This window comes from Hyaena hyaena, unplaced genomic scaffold, assembly GCF_003009895.1.
Source record: "Hyaena hyaena isolate Hyena2069 unplaced genomic scaffold, ASM300989v1 scaffold_12, whole genome shotgun sequence".
In the NCBI taxonomy this organism is placed as follows: domain Eukaryota; kingdom Metazoa; phylum Chordata; class Mammalia; order Carnivora; family Hyaenidae; genus Hyaena; species Hyaena hyaena.
The window spans coordinates 4,774,420-4,789,990 of record NW_024080644.1 but is presented as its reverse complement, the minus strand read 5'-3'; the positions used below and the strand labels follow the sequence as shown (position 1 = coordinate 4,789,990).

The window sequence follows — 15,571 nt, the reverse complement described above, 5'->3', positions numbered from 1 at the left end:
CCTTGTTGCTTTATGTTCTTGTCAACCTTGGGGCTCTCTGATCCCTGCTGCCTCTAGGACTTTGGAGATAGAGGAAAAGGCCAGGAGTCCATCTGGAATGTCTGTACTGATCAGGGCAGTTTTCTCAGAGGGGGCTAGCTCTTGACCTATAGGAAGAGGTTCCATTCTGAGTCATTTCAGCAAAGTTATGTTTTGGTGTACAACATGTAAAACAGACCCCTAGGGACTTTGAAAAGGTAGGCGCCGTGCAAGATCCTGTCCTTTCATATCACCTGATTTTTTTTAATGTTTTATTTATTTTCAAGAGAGAGCGAGAGACAGAGTGCGAGCAGAGAAGGAACAGAGAGAGAGGGAGACACAGAATCTGAAGCGAGGCTCCAGGCCCTGAGCTGTCAACACAGAACCCAGTATGGGGCTCGAATTCATAAACCACAAGTTCATGACCTGAGCTGAAGTCGGAGGCTTAACCAACTGAGCAACCCAGGCACCCTTCACCTGAGATTTTGATGTCAGCCTAAGTTAGGGCAACTGGGAGTCTCCAAAGCAGCTTTTGAGTAAATGTCTGGTTATGCTTGGAAACTGGCTATAACCAAGCAAACCAAGGGTAACTTGCACGTAGACTGTAGTCTGTAGACCTGGGAGGGAAACTGAGGGACAGTGTCACAGGATGAGGCCACATCACAAAATCCAATCGATCATTCTAGGTCCTCATTTGTAAGGGGATGTACAGAGAGAATCCAGGCACCAAGCCAATGAAAGAACGTGCTCAAGAATTACGGTGAGAGATGCAACCTGGCATGCTTCTAACGTTGACAAGGGGTAGTTTTAGAATATCTATTTTAAACTATGTAGTACATACCTGGAATACTTCACAAATCTGTACATCATGAGATCTAAACACTCATCTTGAGAACAAAACATTATCCAGTGCAGTTGAAGTTCCTGTGTTCTCTTTGATTGGATCTCTGAATTTCCCATGAAAACCTTGTATGTATACTACAAATGTATATATTCCTAAATTAGATCTAATGTTGTGACAAATTGTTTCCTTCACACATATGGCATCAGTCTGCATGAATTCTTCTGTAACTTGATTTTTTTCCCATTCAGTGCTATGTTTGTGAGAAACATTCCAATTGATACACATAGTGCTGATTTATATTTGTTTTGCCAGCAGTGCTTTGTTTTGTTTTGTTTTAAATATTTTTATTTATTTCTAGGAGAGAGAGAGACAGCGTGAGCAGGGGAGAGTCAGAGAGAGAGAGGGAGACACAGACTCTGAAACAGGCTCCAGGGTCCGAGCCGGCAGTCAGCACAGAGCCCGACGCGGGGCTCGAACCCACGAACCGCGAGATCATGACCTAAGCGAAAGTTGGACGCTTAACCGACTAAGCCACCCAGGCGCCCCTTGCCAGCAGTGCTTTGTACACAGTGGTCCTAGTTGGGAGAGGAAGGGAAGGAATAGGAGGGAGCTACTTAAAGGACAGTCCAGACTGTGCACTTAGTGTCCCCCAGTGGTGACCCAGCTCACCCATGGGTCAGGTGCAAGGGTGGTAACAGGACCTGGCTGGTAAATGAAATTAATTATAATGGAAGAAAGTGAATTTTCACAGAGAACCTGGAATCGACGAAATAAAAATGATATTTCATGGTAATAAACACATAGTAATTATTTAATGATTGCATGTTGATTCTAAAAATTTGAGGAAAATAGATCTCTGTTTCAAAACTTAGACACTGTACGTGCTATGGCAACATGGCATAATTAATGATTCTAAATAATTTCTCTCTCCTTTGCTTTCTCTTCCCTGTGTTTTCTGTATTCTGCCCCAGCTAATCTGATCCCTGCTCTGTAGCCTTCCGAAGGATTGACGTTCATCGTCATTAATGAAACTCACCTGCCACCTGACTGGACCCCACAGCAAAGGCTTTGGCAATCTTTCTCAGTTAAAACAATAATGACTTTCTTGGCAAGTAATCCCAGTGGTGTCTCTTTTCTGTGTAGCCTGGAAGAATACCTGACTACCAGCGGCAATTCTTCAGAGACCTTCTAAGACCCGCTCTGCCATCAAACAGCTGAGTGACTCTGGGTTGATCAGGGGTGCTTCAAAACTTGTGGATATCACTTCACCTGGAAGATTCACCCACTGCTACTCAGAGCTGCTGCAGAAATACCATGTCTAAGAACTCGGAGTTTATCAATCTGTCATTTTTGTTAGATCATGAGAAGGAAATGATCCTGGGAGTCCTAAAGAGAGATGAGTATTTGAAAAAAGTGGAGGACAAGAGAATAAGGTAATATTCTTTTCTCTTTTTTGCCCTTCCTGACTGCTGTCTGTTTGAAGCAAGCTAGATTAGAAATTGGGCAACTGCGACCCTACTGGAGACAAATGTTGGTCAGTGCTTTGATGGGTTCCCAGCACTAACTCACGTATTAGAAAACATCTTTGATATGTTATCACTTAGCTAGATAGAAGAATGGAATTGAGTGCATAATATGGTGTTTTTTTTTTAATTTTTAAAAAAAATGTTTATTTTTGAGAGAGAGAAGACAGAGCATGAGTGGGGGAAGGGCAGAGAGAAAGGGAGACACAGAGTCTGAAGCAGGCTCCAGGCTCTGAGCTGTCAGCACAGAGTGAGTGCAACATGGGGCTCAAACTCCTGAACCATGAGACCATGACCTGAGCTGAAGTCAGATGCTTAACTGACTGAGCCACCCAAGTGCCTCAGTGGATAATACGGTGTTGATGAGAATTCCCATTTACTAATAACATCATAAGTAGTAGTTAAGTGGAACTAGTGCCTAGGTTTGAGTACCAGCTCCTGGATGTATTAGTTGTGTGGCCTTGAACAAGTTACTCAGTTTTTTTGTGCCTTTGTGCCTTGGTTTCCTCATCCATAAAGCAAGGATAATAAAAGTGCCGACCCCATGGGGTCATTGCAAGGATTAAGGAAGAGAATACATGTACAGTGCCTGGTACCTAAGTTCACAATTATTTATTTATAATGTCTTTCTCATGTCAGTCTTTCTGGGAATTTATTCCCACCATAGCTAGGAGAAGAAGAGAATCTGGAGAGTGAAAAATTATCATTTTACCTCAGAAGTCATCTGAGTTTTTAAGAATAAGTCTCTAGGGGTGCCCGGGTACTCCGTTTGTTGAGCGCCTGACTCTTGATTTTGGCTTAGGTCATGATCCTAAGGTTGTGGGATCGAGCCCCCCATTGGGCTTCACCCACCCTGAGCTTGGACACTGCTTAAGATTTTCTCTCTCTGCCTGTCTCCCTTGCTCATGTGCTCGCTTGCTCTCAAATAAAATTTAAAAAATAATAAGTTTCTGTTTGAGTAACATGGAGTAATAGGGGCACAGTTGAGTTTCACATCGGTTGCAGGCAAGGTTGATATTTAGCTGGATCCCCAAGCCTGACCTTCCCTATGTTTCAGTTAGCATCCATTCTGATTGGTTGCATCATCTGTTCTAAACATTCACACCGTTGTTCTGATTGGTTGTCACATCCATTGGGAGTGGTTGCTGCCTGTACTGTGCTGCTTGTTAAATATATTTGTCTATTATATCTCACCCCTGATGAGAGGAGCAGAAATAAACACAGTTCCCTTCTCAGTGACCACCTACTGTGCAACACATAGATTTTGTGCTTTATATGTCTCCCCAAACTGCAATTATTTTGACCGCAACACTCTGAAACTAGATGTGAGCCACGAGAAAAAATCTGGAAAGACCACAAAAACTTAAGTTTCTTTTCCTTTTTTTTTAAATTCAGGAGAAAACTTGTCATAAGATTATCTTTATATAGCACAAAAGTATTCAGTGTGCCTAACGGAACCAGGATCCTAGAATTGGAAATACATTGGAAAATTCTTGATTGGTGCTCACTTCATAGTTAAGAGCCCAGAATTTTTATTTCCATCATTCATAGGTATTTAACCAATCTTAAAGAAATAAAGGCTTTCATGAAAATTATTGCAATTTTTCTATGCCTAGAATTCAGGTTAGTGCGGTTAATGGTTTTTAAAGAAGTCTGAAATTCTGTTTTTGGCGTTTGTATTCCAGTCATGAAAACTGACTAAATTTTCTATTGTGCTGCAAAAAGTTATATTGTTATGGGAGGCGAGGTACTAGCTAGTAACTGATGACATTCTCTGGGGAATTAAAAATCACTCTCTTCAGGAAAACACAAAATATTTTTTCTTTCTTTTTATTTAAGGTTCATTTATTTATTTATTTTGAGAGAGAGAGAGGGAGGGAGAGAGGGAGAAGGAGAGAGAGCAAGCAGAAGAGGGCCAGAGAGAGAATCCCAAGCAGGCTCTGAGCGGCCAGCACAGAACCTGACACAGGGCTCGAACTCTCGAACTGTGAGATCATGACCTGAGCCAAAATCAGGAGTCAAATACAACCTACTGAGCCACCCCGGCACCCCGGGAAAATCCAATTTAATAACCAGATCCTCATAAACACTGAAGTACAATGAATAGGGATTTGTTCAAAATATTTGCTTCTGTCGTTCTAGTAACTTTTCCTAATAATCTGTTATACTGTTTTCCTTTCTTTCTTCCCTTGCCTCTTTTCCTTTGCTCTCTGAAGAAATTTAGCCAAATGTGATATACAACAGAGCTATTGAGAATAAAGTTGTTGATTTCCAGGCTCTTCAAACTTGTTTGCGGAAAGCCAAAGAAAGGCTTTGATAGATCTAAGACATACTTTTATAGAAAATAGATATTTTTAAAGCTGCTATATCTTGTTCTCTTCTTTAATAGCAGCAGTGGCTAATATTTTGTTGAGTTGTTTTCTGCACTAACTGTATTAGATATGTTGTCTTACTTTGTTCTGAGCTACCAAGGTATGAGCCCAAGCCAGATGACTCAGGCTCTGCCACTCCTTTTTTTTTTTTTTTTTAAATTTGAGAGAGAGAGACAAAGTGAGAGTTGGGGAGAGGAGCAGAGGGGGAGAGAGAGAATCCCAAGCAGGCTCCATGCTCAGCATGGAGCCCGACACAGGGCTTGATCCCACAACCCTGGGATCATGATCTAAGCCAAAATCAAGAGTCCGATGCTCATCCGACTGAGCTCTGCCACTCTTAACAGCTTTGCATGTTGAGGAGCCACACTGAGGTGAGTGGCGTGGTATTTAGAGTGTGTGCTGTTGAATCACATACCACATTTCTTGATTCAAATCGTTGTTACACCATGAAATCTTTGTGTCACTTTGGATAGGTAGGTTCCATGAATAAATCTAGTTCCCTCATTTGGCGAAACAGAAATAATAACATTAGGTACCTCATAAGGTTGCTGTAGGGATTAAATAAGCTAAATTATCAAGAGCTTAGAAGAATGCTGGCATACAGTAAATACTTACTAATTTCTGGCTTTAATCATTAGCCCTATTGTTGGTATGTGGCGTAGTGAACACTGTCAGTGCTCCACCAAGATGTGCTAGGGTCCCTTGTTGGATCTGTGCTCTTATCTCCCAGTTTCCACACGCTTTACTGCTAAGGATGGTGTCTGTTACCTTCTTTAGAGGACTACCTTTGAGTGGCGAAAGTTTCCCATAGGACTGGAGAGCCACCAGTGCCAGGTAAACTTGAGTTTATGTCCCTACTGGGCAGCCCCAAGCCAATGGCTTTGCAGTGCAGTTTCTGCCTCACAGCTTCCTGTGGAATAATACTGCGGTCACCTGAAGACCACAACCTTAATTGGCCCCTCTCAGCTTATCTGTCCTGCCTCCTCTGTCCCCTTACAGATTCCTCCCAAGGGGACTCTATAAGTCACTTGCACACAGTCTACATCTCAGATTAGCTTTTGGAGAACCCAACCAGGAGATTTGCCAGATCGAACAGGGAACTTTGTTCTTTTTCCTTGTTATCCTCCAAAATCATCAACATGAGGAATTTATGGTGTAATCAATTTTGTTGCAACAGTAAATATTTATACTAGCTGTTGCAACAGTTGTTTTCACAATGCCACAGAGGTGTAAGTTGTTATTTTGTGGGCCTCTACAGGGACGCAAAATTAATTATGAATATGATAGAAATTGAAGGAATGGTTTCACAGAAGGGATAACGCTTGCGCTTGGCCTTGAAATGTGAAAAAGATTTGACACTGGCAAATACATGTCAACCGCATTTTAGCTGTTTACTATGAACCACAAAATTGCCTTCAGATTCTGCTAATCAGTTTTAAAAGGAAATGGAAGCCAAAGAACAGTTTTAAGAATTATGACGGTTACAGAGAAGTAACTGATATGGAAAGTTAGTAAATTTGACTTGGGAAAGCAGTAGATTTATTGTTTCTTTATGTGTTTATTTGTTTAAGTAGGTCATTCTTAAAGAGAAAAATGGAAGAATGTAAAAATTGTGTTGAATCAATGCTTTAGGACTGATGCTCAACTGTACTGTATGGTCCCCATAGCCACTCAAGTGTGGCATTAATTAAAATGGGACTAGTCTCTCAGTGCTCCTGAAGGTGCTCTGAACCCAGAAGGCACATGGCAAGCCTGATAATGATCTCCAGGCATGAATCATAGGCTGGGAAGAGGTGTCTACCTACTAACGGAGCATTTTAGGTTCACCCAAGAGGCTTAACTGTATCTATTCTCCTTTAGACCAAGCAGGAGGAAATGGTAGGAAATATCTAGAACCAGGTTTCAACTATTACAGAATAAGAATATTTTAAATGTTCTTTGTGAAGAACAAATCACTTAGTTTTAGTAATGGCTTTACTATAGTGAAGACAGAGGGTGGAAGTGATGCTAATAAAATTGAGCTATCCACAGAGAATGGAAATGGAAAAAAATAGAGTTTGGAAGCCCAAAATAAAGACCTTTATTGACGTTTTGTACCTTAGGTTTTTCTAACTTTGGAAGAACTCCCCCTAACATAAAAGATGACATGGTTCATGGTCTACTCTAAAAAAATCTCATTGACAGAAATCTTATTCTCTTTGACCTTCTACACCTAAAAACAAAAAGTGTTAAATGTTTACAATTTGGTATTGGCCTACATTAGAAATCTTCAATTGGTAAGTGACTCTTCATTGTAGCAGTTCATTTGGGCTTTATCCTTACTAAGAAGATGCCATTTCCATTTGGCCACAATACATGAAAACATATCTGGACTTAATGTTCTCTTTGGTACCTATTATTGGCCTTGTCTCAGTAATGAACTCTGTTGGTTGCCTTACATTCCCCTTTGGTTCTTTGCTTCCCCCCTTTCCAAATCTTGATTTTGCTCAGCTCCAGCAGTGGATCTTCTAAAAGAAAAATTCACCCCTTGACTAATACTCCTCTGGCAACTATCTTTGGTCTTGAGTTAGACGTGAGACCAAAGATGACATACTCAAACATGTAGCCCATGTTTATAGAAGGTTCTCTTTCCCACTCGATGTATTCAATGAGACCTGTTGCCACTGTTGCTCTTGAGAATGAAAGCCAGCACAGTGATGAAGCCGAACCAAAAGAATGGCAGAAAATTGTTGTTAGCATCCTGATACACTAGCACCTGCCACACCTCTGGGCTGCTCCTTTAAGCAATCTATTTCCATGTTATGTATAGGAGTTTGAATCTAGTTTTCTGTTACATGCAACCCAAAGTATCCTGTAATCTCTAAGTATCAGAAGTAATCAACATTCATTGAGAACCTTCTATAGACCAAATGCTATGTATGTATTACTGAAATAATAAAGGTGAGCAGGGACACAATGTTAATTTTTGTTGGGTCCATTAACATAAAGAATTTTGCAGTCATGGATCAGACTATCCATGGTGTAGACCAGAGGTCAACAATTTTTTTTTTTTCTGAAAAGGACCAGATAGTAAATATTTTAGGCTCTACAGGGTATATGTTCTCTATTATGATTACTTTAGCCTGCTATTGTAGTATGAAAGCAGCAATAAACAACATGTCAACTAATGGGTATAGCTGTGTTCCAATAAAACTTTATTTACAAAAACTGGTGGTGGGCTGGGTTTGGCCCAAGGGCTATAATTTGCTGACCTTGAGTGTTGAAAACAATACCTTGGTAGGTTCTAGCCTCGAGAATATCTGTATACCTAAAAGCCTCGAGAAGCCATGTCAGTGAGCAGCAGGACATTTATAGTCTAAGAGGTAAGATGGAGTTGGACTAGAATCCATCAGCTATCAGAGATAGAGCATGGACTTCTGTCTGGGAGGCTAGATGATTTCACAGAGTCCTGCTGTCTCCAGGAGATTTTTATGCCTCACTCAATCTGTAGTGGCTCATGTGCCAGAACAGCTTAAATGTTTCATTGCTTCTCTAAAAGAAAAGTATGATGAATTTGGAGGTATAGAAAATACCAAGAACTAGCAGAAGGCTCTGCAAAATTGTGAGGGACAGATTACAAATTCATTTTCCCAATGAGGTCAGGCTGTAAGTATCCCGTTTATAGACGGGTAAACTGAAATACAAAGTGAAGTAACTTGTCCAAGGTCACACAGCTAGTAAGTGGCAGACCTGTGGTTTGGAGCCCCACCGGCTGGCCCCAGATCTCACAGGCCATTCTTAGGTCACTTTTAACTTCTAGAGGGGTCTGTATCTGACCCTTCTGAGGACTAGAGGAAAAAAAAAAGGAATGGTATACTATCCAAGGCCTGCCTCACAGCAGAGAATGTATTACTCAGTTCCCAAATGTATCCCAACTGAATCCCCATGTCATCTGTGAGGTAGGTACTGTTCTGATGCATTATAGCTGTGGCAACTGAAACTTGTGAAATAATTGGTCAAGCTGGTAAACATCAGAGACGAGGTGCCCACATCCCATCTTGCTTCCCTTTTCTCTGTGTTGTGTTATTTATGCAATAAAGGCACCTTTTCAGACCCTATTGAGAGTCCACCCATAGCCTAACTCTTAGAGAAATGACACAAAACAGAAAACATTTCTCTAGCCTGGTATTTATGGACAGTTCTGACCTATGAACTGTATAACATTATCTAAAGTTACTATGACATTTGTTGAAGCATTGCTTTTACACGGTGAAACCCGACAAGAGTTCCTCATGCTGTTGTAGTCCGTATGCTGCTGAGGCCAAAGGGAAACTGTATTATGTTTTGTTCCAAACAGTTGGCTCAGCTGAGATGGGCCACTGAGCAAGCCAGAGTCTAGTGTCATCAAGAGACCACACATCCCAGCCTGGAAACTGCCATTCACGTTATGACTTTGTCTTTGGGTGGTTGATTCCATCATTTTAGAGCAGGATAAGGAAGGAAAGAGAAGAAGGGAGCAACAGAAGGGGAAAGTGTATTCAAATTGACTATTTGGAATCCTGCAGATAAGCTAAATATTCAGTTCAAATGGATTTGAATTGATTTCAAGAGTTACACATTCAGCCTGGAAGTTAGGGAGACCAGTAAGTGCCAAGCAATAATACCCTCTTAATCCTCTACAAATATTTGATCTGTGGGTCTGTTTGTTTTTCCAAATCTTATCACTACCACTAAGAACAAAATTAGTTTGACCTTCTGAAAAGCCTAAAGACTCTAATAGCATTGCCACAAAGCTTCTTAATGGATTAACAGAAACTCCCTGCATGAACATACTGGCTCCCTAATAAAACCCAAACTCTTTGTGAGTCACAGAGAAATGAAAAAAGAAAATCCAGCTCTGCTTTAAACGAATTTAAAACCTTGGAGATTTTCCTACCAAAGAACTCAAGAATCTCGATATATACATATATTCTAGGGAAACCAACTTCAGTTTTTTTTCAACAGCATTCTCCTTCAAGGAATTCTTACTCGTAGGGCTCACTGTGGGAAAGGGCCACAAACACCTGATATTTGGGGACATTTCCAACATTCGATTATCCAAATAAATAAACATATTTGCCAGACCACATTTTTTTTTTGTTTGAAATAATGTGGTCACCATAGTCCTAAGTAAAAGCGTCACCTGCGTAGAATGTATGTGTGTGTGTATACCATCTATGTGTATCTCCGTGTCTCTGTGTGCGTCTTTCTCTCTCTCATCTTTGACTCCTCTCCAGATTCCTCTTTTAGTACCCCCTTTTCCCTTCTAGTGTACCGCTCTAGCCAAAATTGGTGTAAAGGACATGCCTCGATGCAGCATGGGTTAATTTGCACTCACATCCGGGAAACTACCATTCCTTTTCATTGTAGTTTGAAGAAACAAAGACCTCTAAAACCCATGTTGTTCTTGGGTAGAATATTGATTGGGGCTGGGAGGGTGAGTGAAGAGGACTCACCATCCAAAGGTAGGTCAGTTCATTAAGGAAGAGCTAATTAAGTAAATACCAACTGGATTCCTGGGAAAGTAGGCATTTTATTTCCAAGGAAATAATACAAGTGAAAACTTCTTTAACAAAAATGTCACTTCTAATATTTTAGATGTCCGGCATCTTACTGTTTTATATCAATGGTTTATATAAATGTTTATATCTTAATAGGAATTAGGGCTTAATTTATTCAAGTCTGTAATAAGATTAAGCTGACATGCATTTACTAATTTTTCTAATTATTTCATTGCAGAGAAATTGAGTGTAACTGGTAAACATTCCATGCAAATGTCTAAAATTAATGAAACTTTTATACAGTAAGGGATTTTTCAAGTGTTTAAACTCACTAGGATCTGTTAAGGGCATCAGTGTGTACAATATTTTTTATATCGTAAATCCTCAGTCCAGTTATAGAAATATTTAATATCTCCTGATACATTTTTCATTATAGAAGTAATATATTCATTATAGAAAATTAGAAAATACATGTAATTTGAACTTTAAAACCTCATTTCTCCTCTTCCCAGAGATAGCTCCCACTTGTTGAATTTCTTTCCTTTTACTTTGCTGTGGATACATTTAATTTTCACATAATTGGAACCATATTATACATAAAATTTTTAGCCTCTATATTTGCTTGATATTATTTAATTCACATTTATCATGTCACGTAAAAATTCCCTGGAAGCATCATTTTTATTGGCTGGATAAGATTTCATAACATGGATGTGCAATATTTTGTTCAATTTCCATGAAAATCCTTGTTCAGAAGTCTTCTGTCTTAATTTTTTAATTATATTGTAATTCATATTTTGATTTATATTTCTTTTAAATTGAAAAGTTCTCTAAAAATATGTCAGTTTCCTCTTTACTAAATTCTTACATCGTACCACTGCCAACATCAAAACTGTTGCTATAAACCTTTACTAATATGACAGTATCTCATGTTAATTTGCACTTATGTGTTTGTTTATTGGTGTTTTTATAGGATTGCAAGCCATTTGTATTTCCTCTTGTGAATTTTTTATTCACATTGTCCATTTACTATTGGGGGTTAGTGTTGTACACAATATATATTTGTGTGAATTCTTTTTGTCATATTTGGAAGGTACGTATCCAAGATCCAGCAGAAATTCATTGAGTACTTATATGCAAAGCATAGAATATGGACATGAATTAGTTTCTAATTTAGCAGAAGCAAAATAATATTTTATTGGATTGTGCAAAGTCTCCACTTTCACATTGACTTGAGTAAAATTGATATATTTTTTGTGTAAAATATAAATAATTTACATCTTTGACAGATGCTATATATGCATTTACTATTTTAAAGCCAGGATTTGCATTCCCTTCTAGTTCTGTAATGGCATCCATACTATTTGTAGGTGTAGAAATTAGGGTAAGTTCACCTCTGAGTGTCATAAAACCAGAATAATAGTAGCTTACATGAGAGAGGTTTCTTTCTTTTTCTTTCTTTCTTTTTTCTTCTTTTTTTTTTTTCTTTTTTTTTGCCTTGATGACGACATGAGGAAAACAATACAGGGCTGGTAATGGTGACTCCATGCTCATCAGAGGCCCATGGGTCCTTCTAACTGGTTGTTCTGATATCTTCAACATAGGCTAACATCTGTCAAAGTAAATTTAAAATGTTATTCTGACACTTATTAAAATGGTAAGGAAGACTTTTTATTGACTCCTGAAATACATTTTAACTCACACAAAAAATGAAAAACGAAGGATTATGTTATTTTGTGTGTGTGTGTTTTAATGTTTTAATTTTTTTATTTCTGAGAGAGAGACAGCGTGAGCAGGGGAGGGTCAGAGAGAGAGGGAGACACAGAATCCAAAACAGGCTCCAGGCTCTGAGCTAGCTGTCAGCACAGAGCCCGATGCGGGGTTCTAACCCTCGAACCTTGAAATCATGACCTAAGCCGAAGCCGGACGCTTAACTGACTGAGCCACCCAGGCGTCCCAGGATTATGTTATTTTGATAGGGATCGCATTGAATGTGTAGATTGCTTTGGGTAGTATAGACACTGTAATGCTGAAAACAAACACCAAAGCTGGAGGCATCACAATTCCAGACTTCAAGCTGTATTACAAAGCTGTCATCATCAAGACAGTATGGTACTGGCACAAAAACAGACCAATCAGTGGAACAGAATAGAGAACCCAGAAATGGGCCCACAAATGTATGGCCAACTAATCTTTGACTAAGCAGGAAAGAATATCCAGTGGAAAAAGACCATCTCCTCAGCAAATGGTGCTGGGAAAACTGGACCACTTTCTTATACCATACACAAAAATAAACTCAAAATGGATGAGAGGCCTCCATGTGAGACAGGAAACCATCAAAATCCTACAGGAGAAAATAGGCAGCAACCTCTTTGAGCTTGGCCTCAGCAGCAGCTTAGGAGACAGGTCTCAGGAGGCAAGGGAAACAAATGGAAAAGTGAACTATTGGGACCTGATCAAGATAAAAACCTTCTGCACAGTAAACAACACAACTAAAAGGCAACTGACAGAATTGGAGAAGTTTTCTGTAAATAACATATCAGATAAAGGATTAGTATCCAAAAATCTATGAAGAACCTATCAAACTCAACACTCAAAAAAACCAAATAATCAATTGAAGAAATGGCAGAAGACATGAATAGACACTTATCCAAGAAAGACATGCAGATGGCTAACAGACGCATGAAAAGATGCTCATCATCACTCATCATACAGATCAAAACCACAGTGAGATGCCACTTCACACCTGTCAGAATGGCTAAAATGAACAACTCCTAGAACAGCAGATGTTGGCCAGCATGTGGAGAAAGAGGAACATTTTCGCACTGCTGGTGGGGATACAAACTGGTGCAGCCACTCTGGAAAACAGTACAGAGGTTCCTCAAAAAATTAAAAATAGAACTACCCTATGACCCAGCAGTTGCACTACTAGTATTTATCCAAAATTCTGATTCAAAGGGGATACAGGCACCCCATTGTTTATAGCAGCACTATTAGCAATAGCCAAATTCTGGAAAGAGCCAAATGTCCATCGACTGATGAATGGATAAAGAAGATGTGTATACACACACACACACACACACACACACACACACACACAATGGAGCACTACTTGGCAATGAGAAAGAATGAAATCCTGCCATTTGGAACAACATAGATGGAACTAGACTGTATTATGCTAATCAAATTAAATATATGATTTCACTCCTATGTGGAATTTAAGAAACACAAAAGATGAACATGGGGAAGGGAAGGCAAAATAAGATTAAATAAGATTTAAAAAAAAGAAGAAGCAAACCATAAGAGACTCTTGAATGCAGAGAACAAACGGAGTGTTGCTGGAGGGAAGATGGGAGATGGGTGGGGGGATGGGCTTGAGTGGGGATGGGCATTGAGGAAAGCACTTGTTGGGATGAGCACTAGGTGTTACATTTAAGTGATGAATCACTGGGTTCTACTCCTGAAACCAGTACTACACTGTATGTTAACTAACTTGAATTTCAACAAATAAATTTTAAAAAGGACCACGGCAATAAGGGAGACAGATCCAGGCCACCTTCAAATGCAGCAAAGACAGCTGGGGATTTATAGCCAGTGAGTAGAGTGAGGGAAAAACTCGTACTGAGGTCTAGCCAGGGTGACATCAGATATAAGGGAAAGGGGATTCTTGCTATGCTGATTTAGTAGGATTCTTGCTACATCTGGTCTATGCAAGCCTAATATAGGGCCCAAGAACAAGATCTAGTCAAAGAGTGGACTCAGAGGAACCTGTCTAAAATTTGGTCAAGGAGACCATCTTTGTCACACTTCGTGATCCAAGATGGCTGTTTCAGTACTTGTCATACTCTCTTTATTCTAGTCACCAAGGAGAAGGGCAAGGGGCAGGAAAAAAGGTTTCCTTGCCTTAAGGATATTTCTGAGAAGTGTCACAGATGACCTTGCTTTCATTGTGTTGGTCAAAATGTAGTCACGTGACCATACTTAGCTGCAAGGGAGCTTGGATGTGTAACAGAAATGTATTCTCTGTTCTGGGTGGCCATGGGACCAACTCACATTTAGGGTTTTTATTGGTATAAAAGAATAGAAGGAATAATAGGAAACAACCAACAATCTGAAACAATGGGTGCAATTAAGAATTGTGAATTAGATGTGTTTGTTACTCAGCATGAATTATATCTTTTCATTGAATCTGAAAGCAGTTGTCAGCGATTAATTTCAATGAAGCATATAAAAAAAAGCATGTAAAGAAAACACTCTTGAGGCTCAGTCGGTTAAGCGTCCAACTTTAACTCAGGTCATAATCTCACAGTTTGTGGGTTCAAGCCCCGCATCGGGCTCTGTGCTGACAGCTCAGAGCCTGGAGCCTGCTTTGGATCCTGTGTCCCTGTCTCTCTGCCCTGCTCCTGCTTGCACTCTGTTTCTGTCTCTCAAAAATAAAGAAAACATTTAAAAAGGAAAAGAGAAAACACTATTGCTATTCATCCTGAATGAATTTCAAAGAAATAGTGACTTTATATTCCTTGTACTATTTACTGATGCTGATAACTAGAAAAAGTGCTGGAAGTGTTTTGTTTTTAATCACCTTTATCCATGAAAATATGAGTTCCCATAAGCGCCACTTTAGGTAAAATGGAAAAAATTACTGACAACTGCCTCTGCTGAGCATGTGAATCCTTCCTTGGTGCATTTAAAATAGTTTATGCAGATTCAAGTTACATTTTAGAATAAACATCAGCTATATGGTTTATAAAAATTAAAACTAGTATGTGCCTGTATTCAGTGGTACAAGTGGTTTTAAAGAAGTTTTCAAGGACAACATGTTGTCTGTAAGTTATCTTTTTCTAGCATGCGAATACCCAATTTCTTCCCATCAAGATAATCCTCACATTGTCAGAGCAATAATCTTTATAACCCCCCTATTTTATCCACCTATTTTATCCATGTTTTTTTTTCTTTTTTGCTGTACTGATTCTATCTCCAATCCCTCTTTTTCTGAATAATTTACCATATTGATAACAGGACTTTCTGCTGTTTTTGAAACTCAAGAAATGTATCCTTTGTATTTTAGATTAGCAACACATTTCCTTCTTCCTCATTGGGCCAGGAAATTGAGGTAATGGTTAATAATATTAATTGTTCTATCAAGGTGTTCCCAGACTTGGTTCACTCATTACATATGAGATCAGTTTCTGCTATGATTTTAAGACTATAGTTAATAAACATTTATCTGCTTACGTGGCTTTGTGAAATCTCCTGGTGTATTCCTCTGAGCTGAGTGTTTTATTACCAGGAAGT

The 15,571-nt window shown here is 39.3% G+C and overlaps 1 protein-coding gene across 2 annotated transcripts in view; it reads left to right on the top strand.

The window, feature by feature from the left end:
* The first annotated feature begins 2,176 nt into the window (after positions 1-2,176).
* Positions 2,177-15,571, top strand: part of SYTL5 (synaptotagmin like 5) — a 105,136-nt gene continuing 91,741 nt past the window's right edge. For both annotated transcript variants that reach the window (XM_039256380.1, XM_039256376.1), the window contains exon 1: positions 2,177-2,295. In XM_039256380.1, the coding sequence (XP_039112311.1) occupies positions 2,177-2,295 (119 nt within the window). The remainder of the gene's footprint in view (positions 2,296-15,571) is intronic.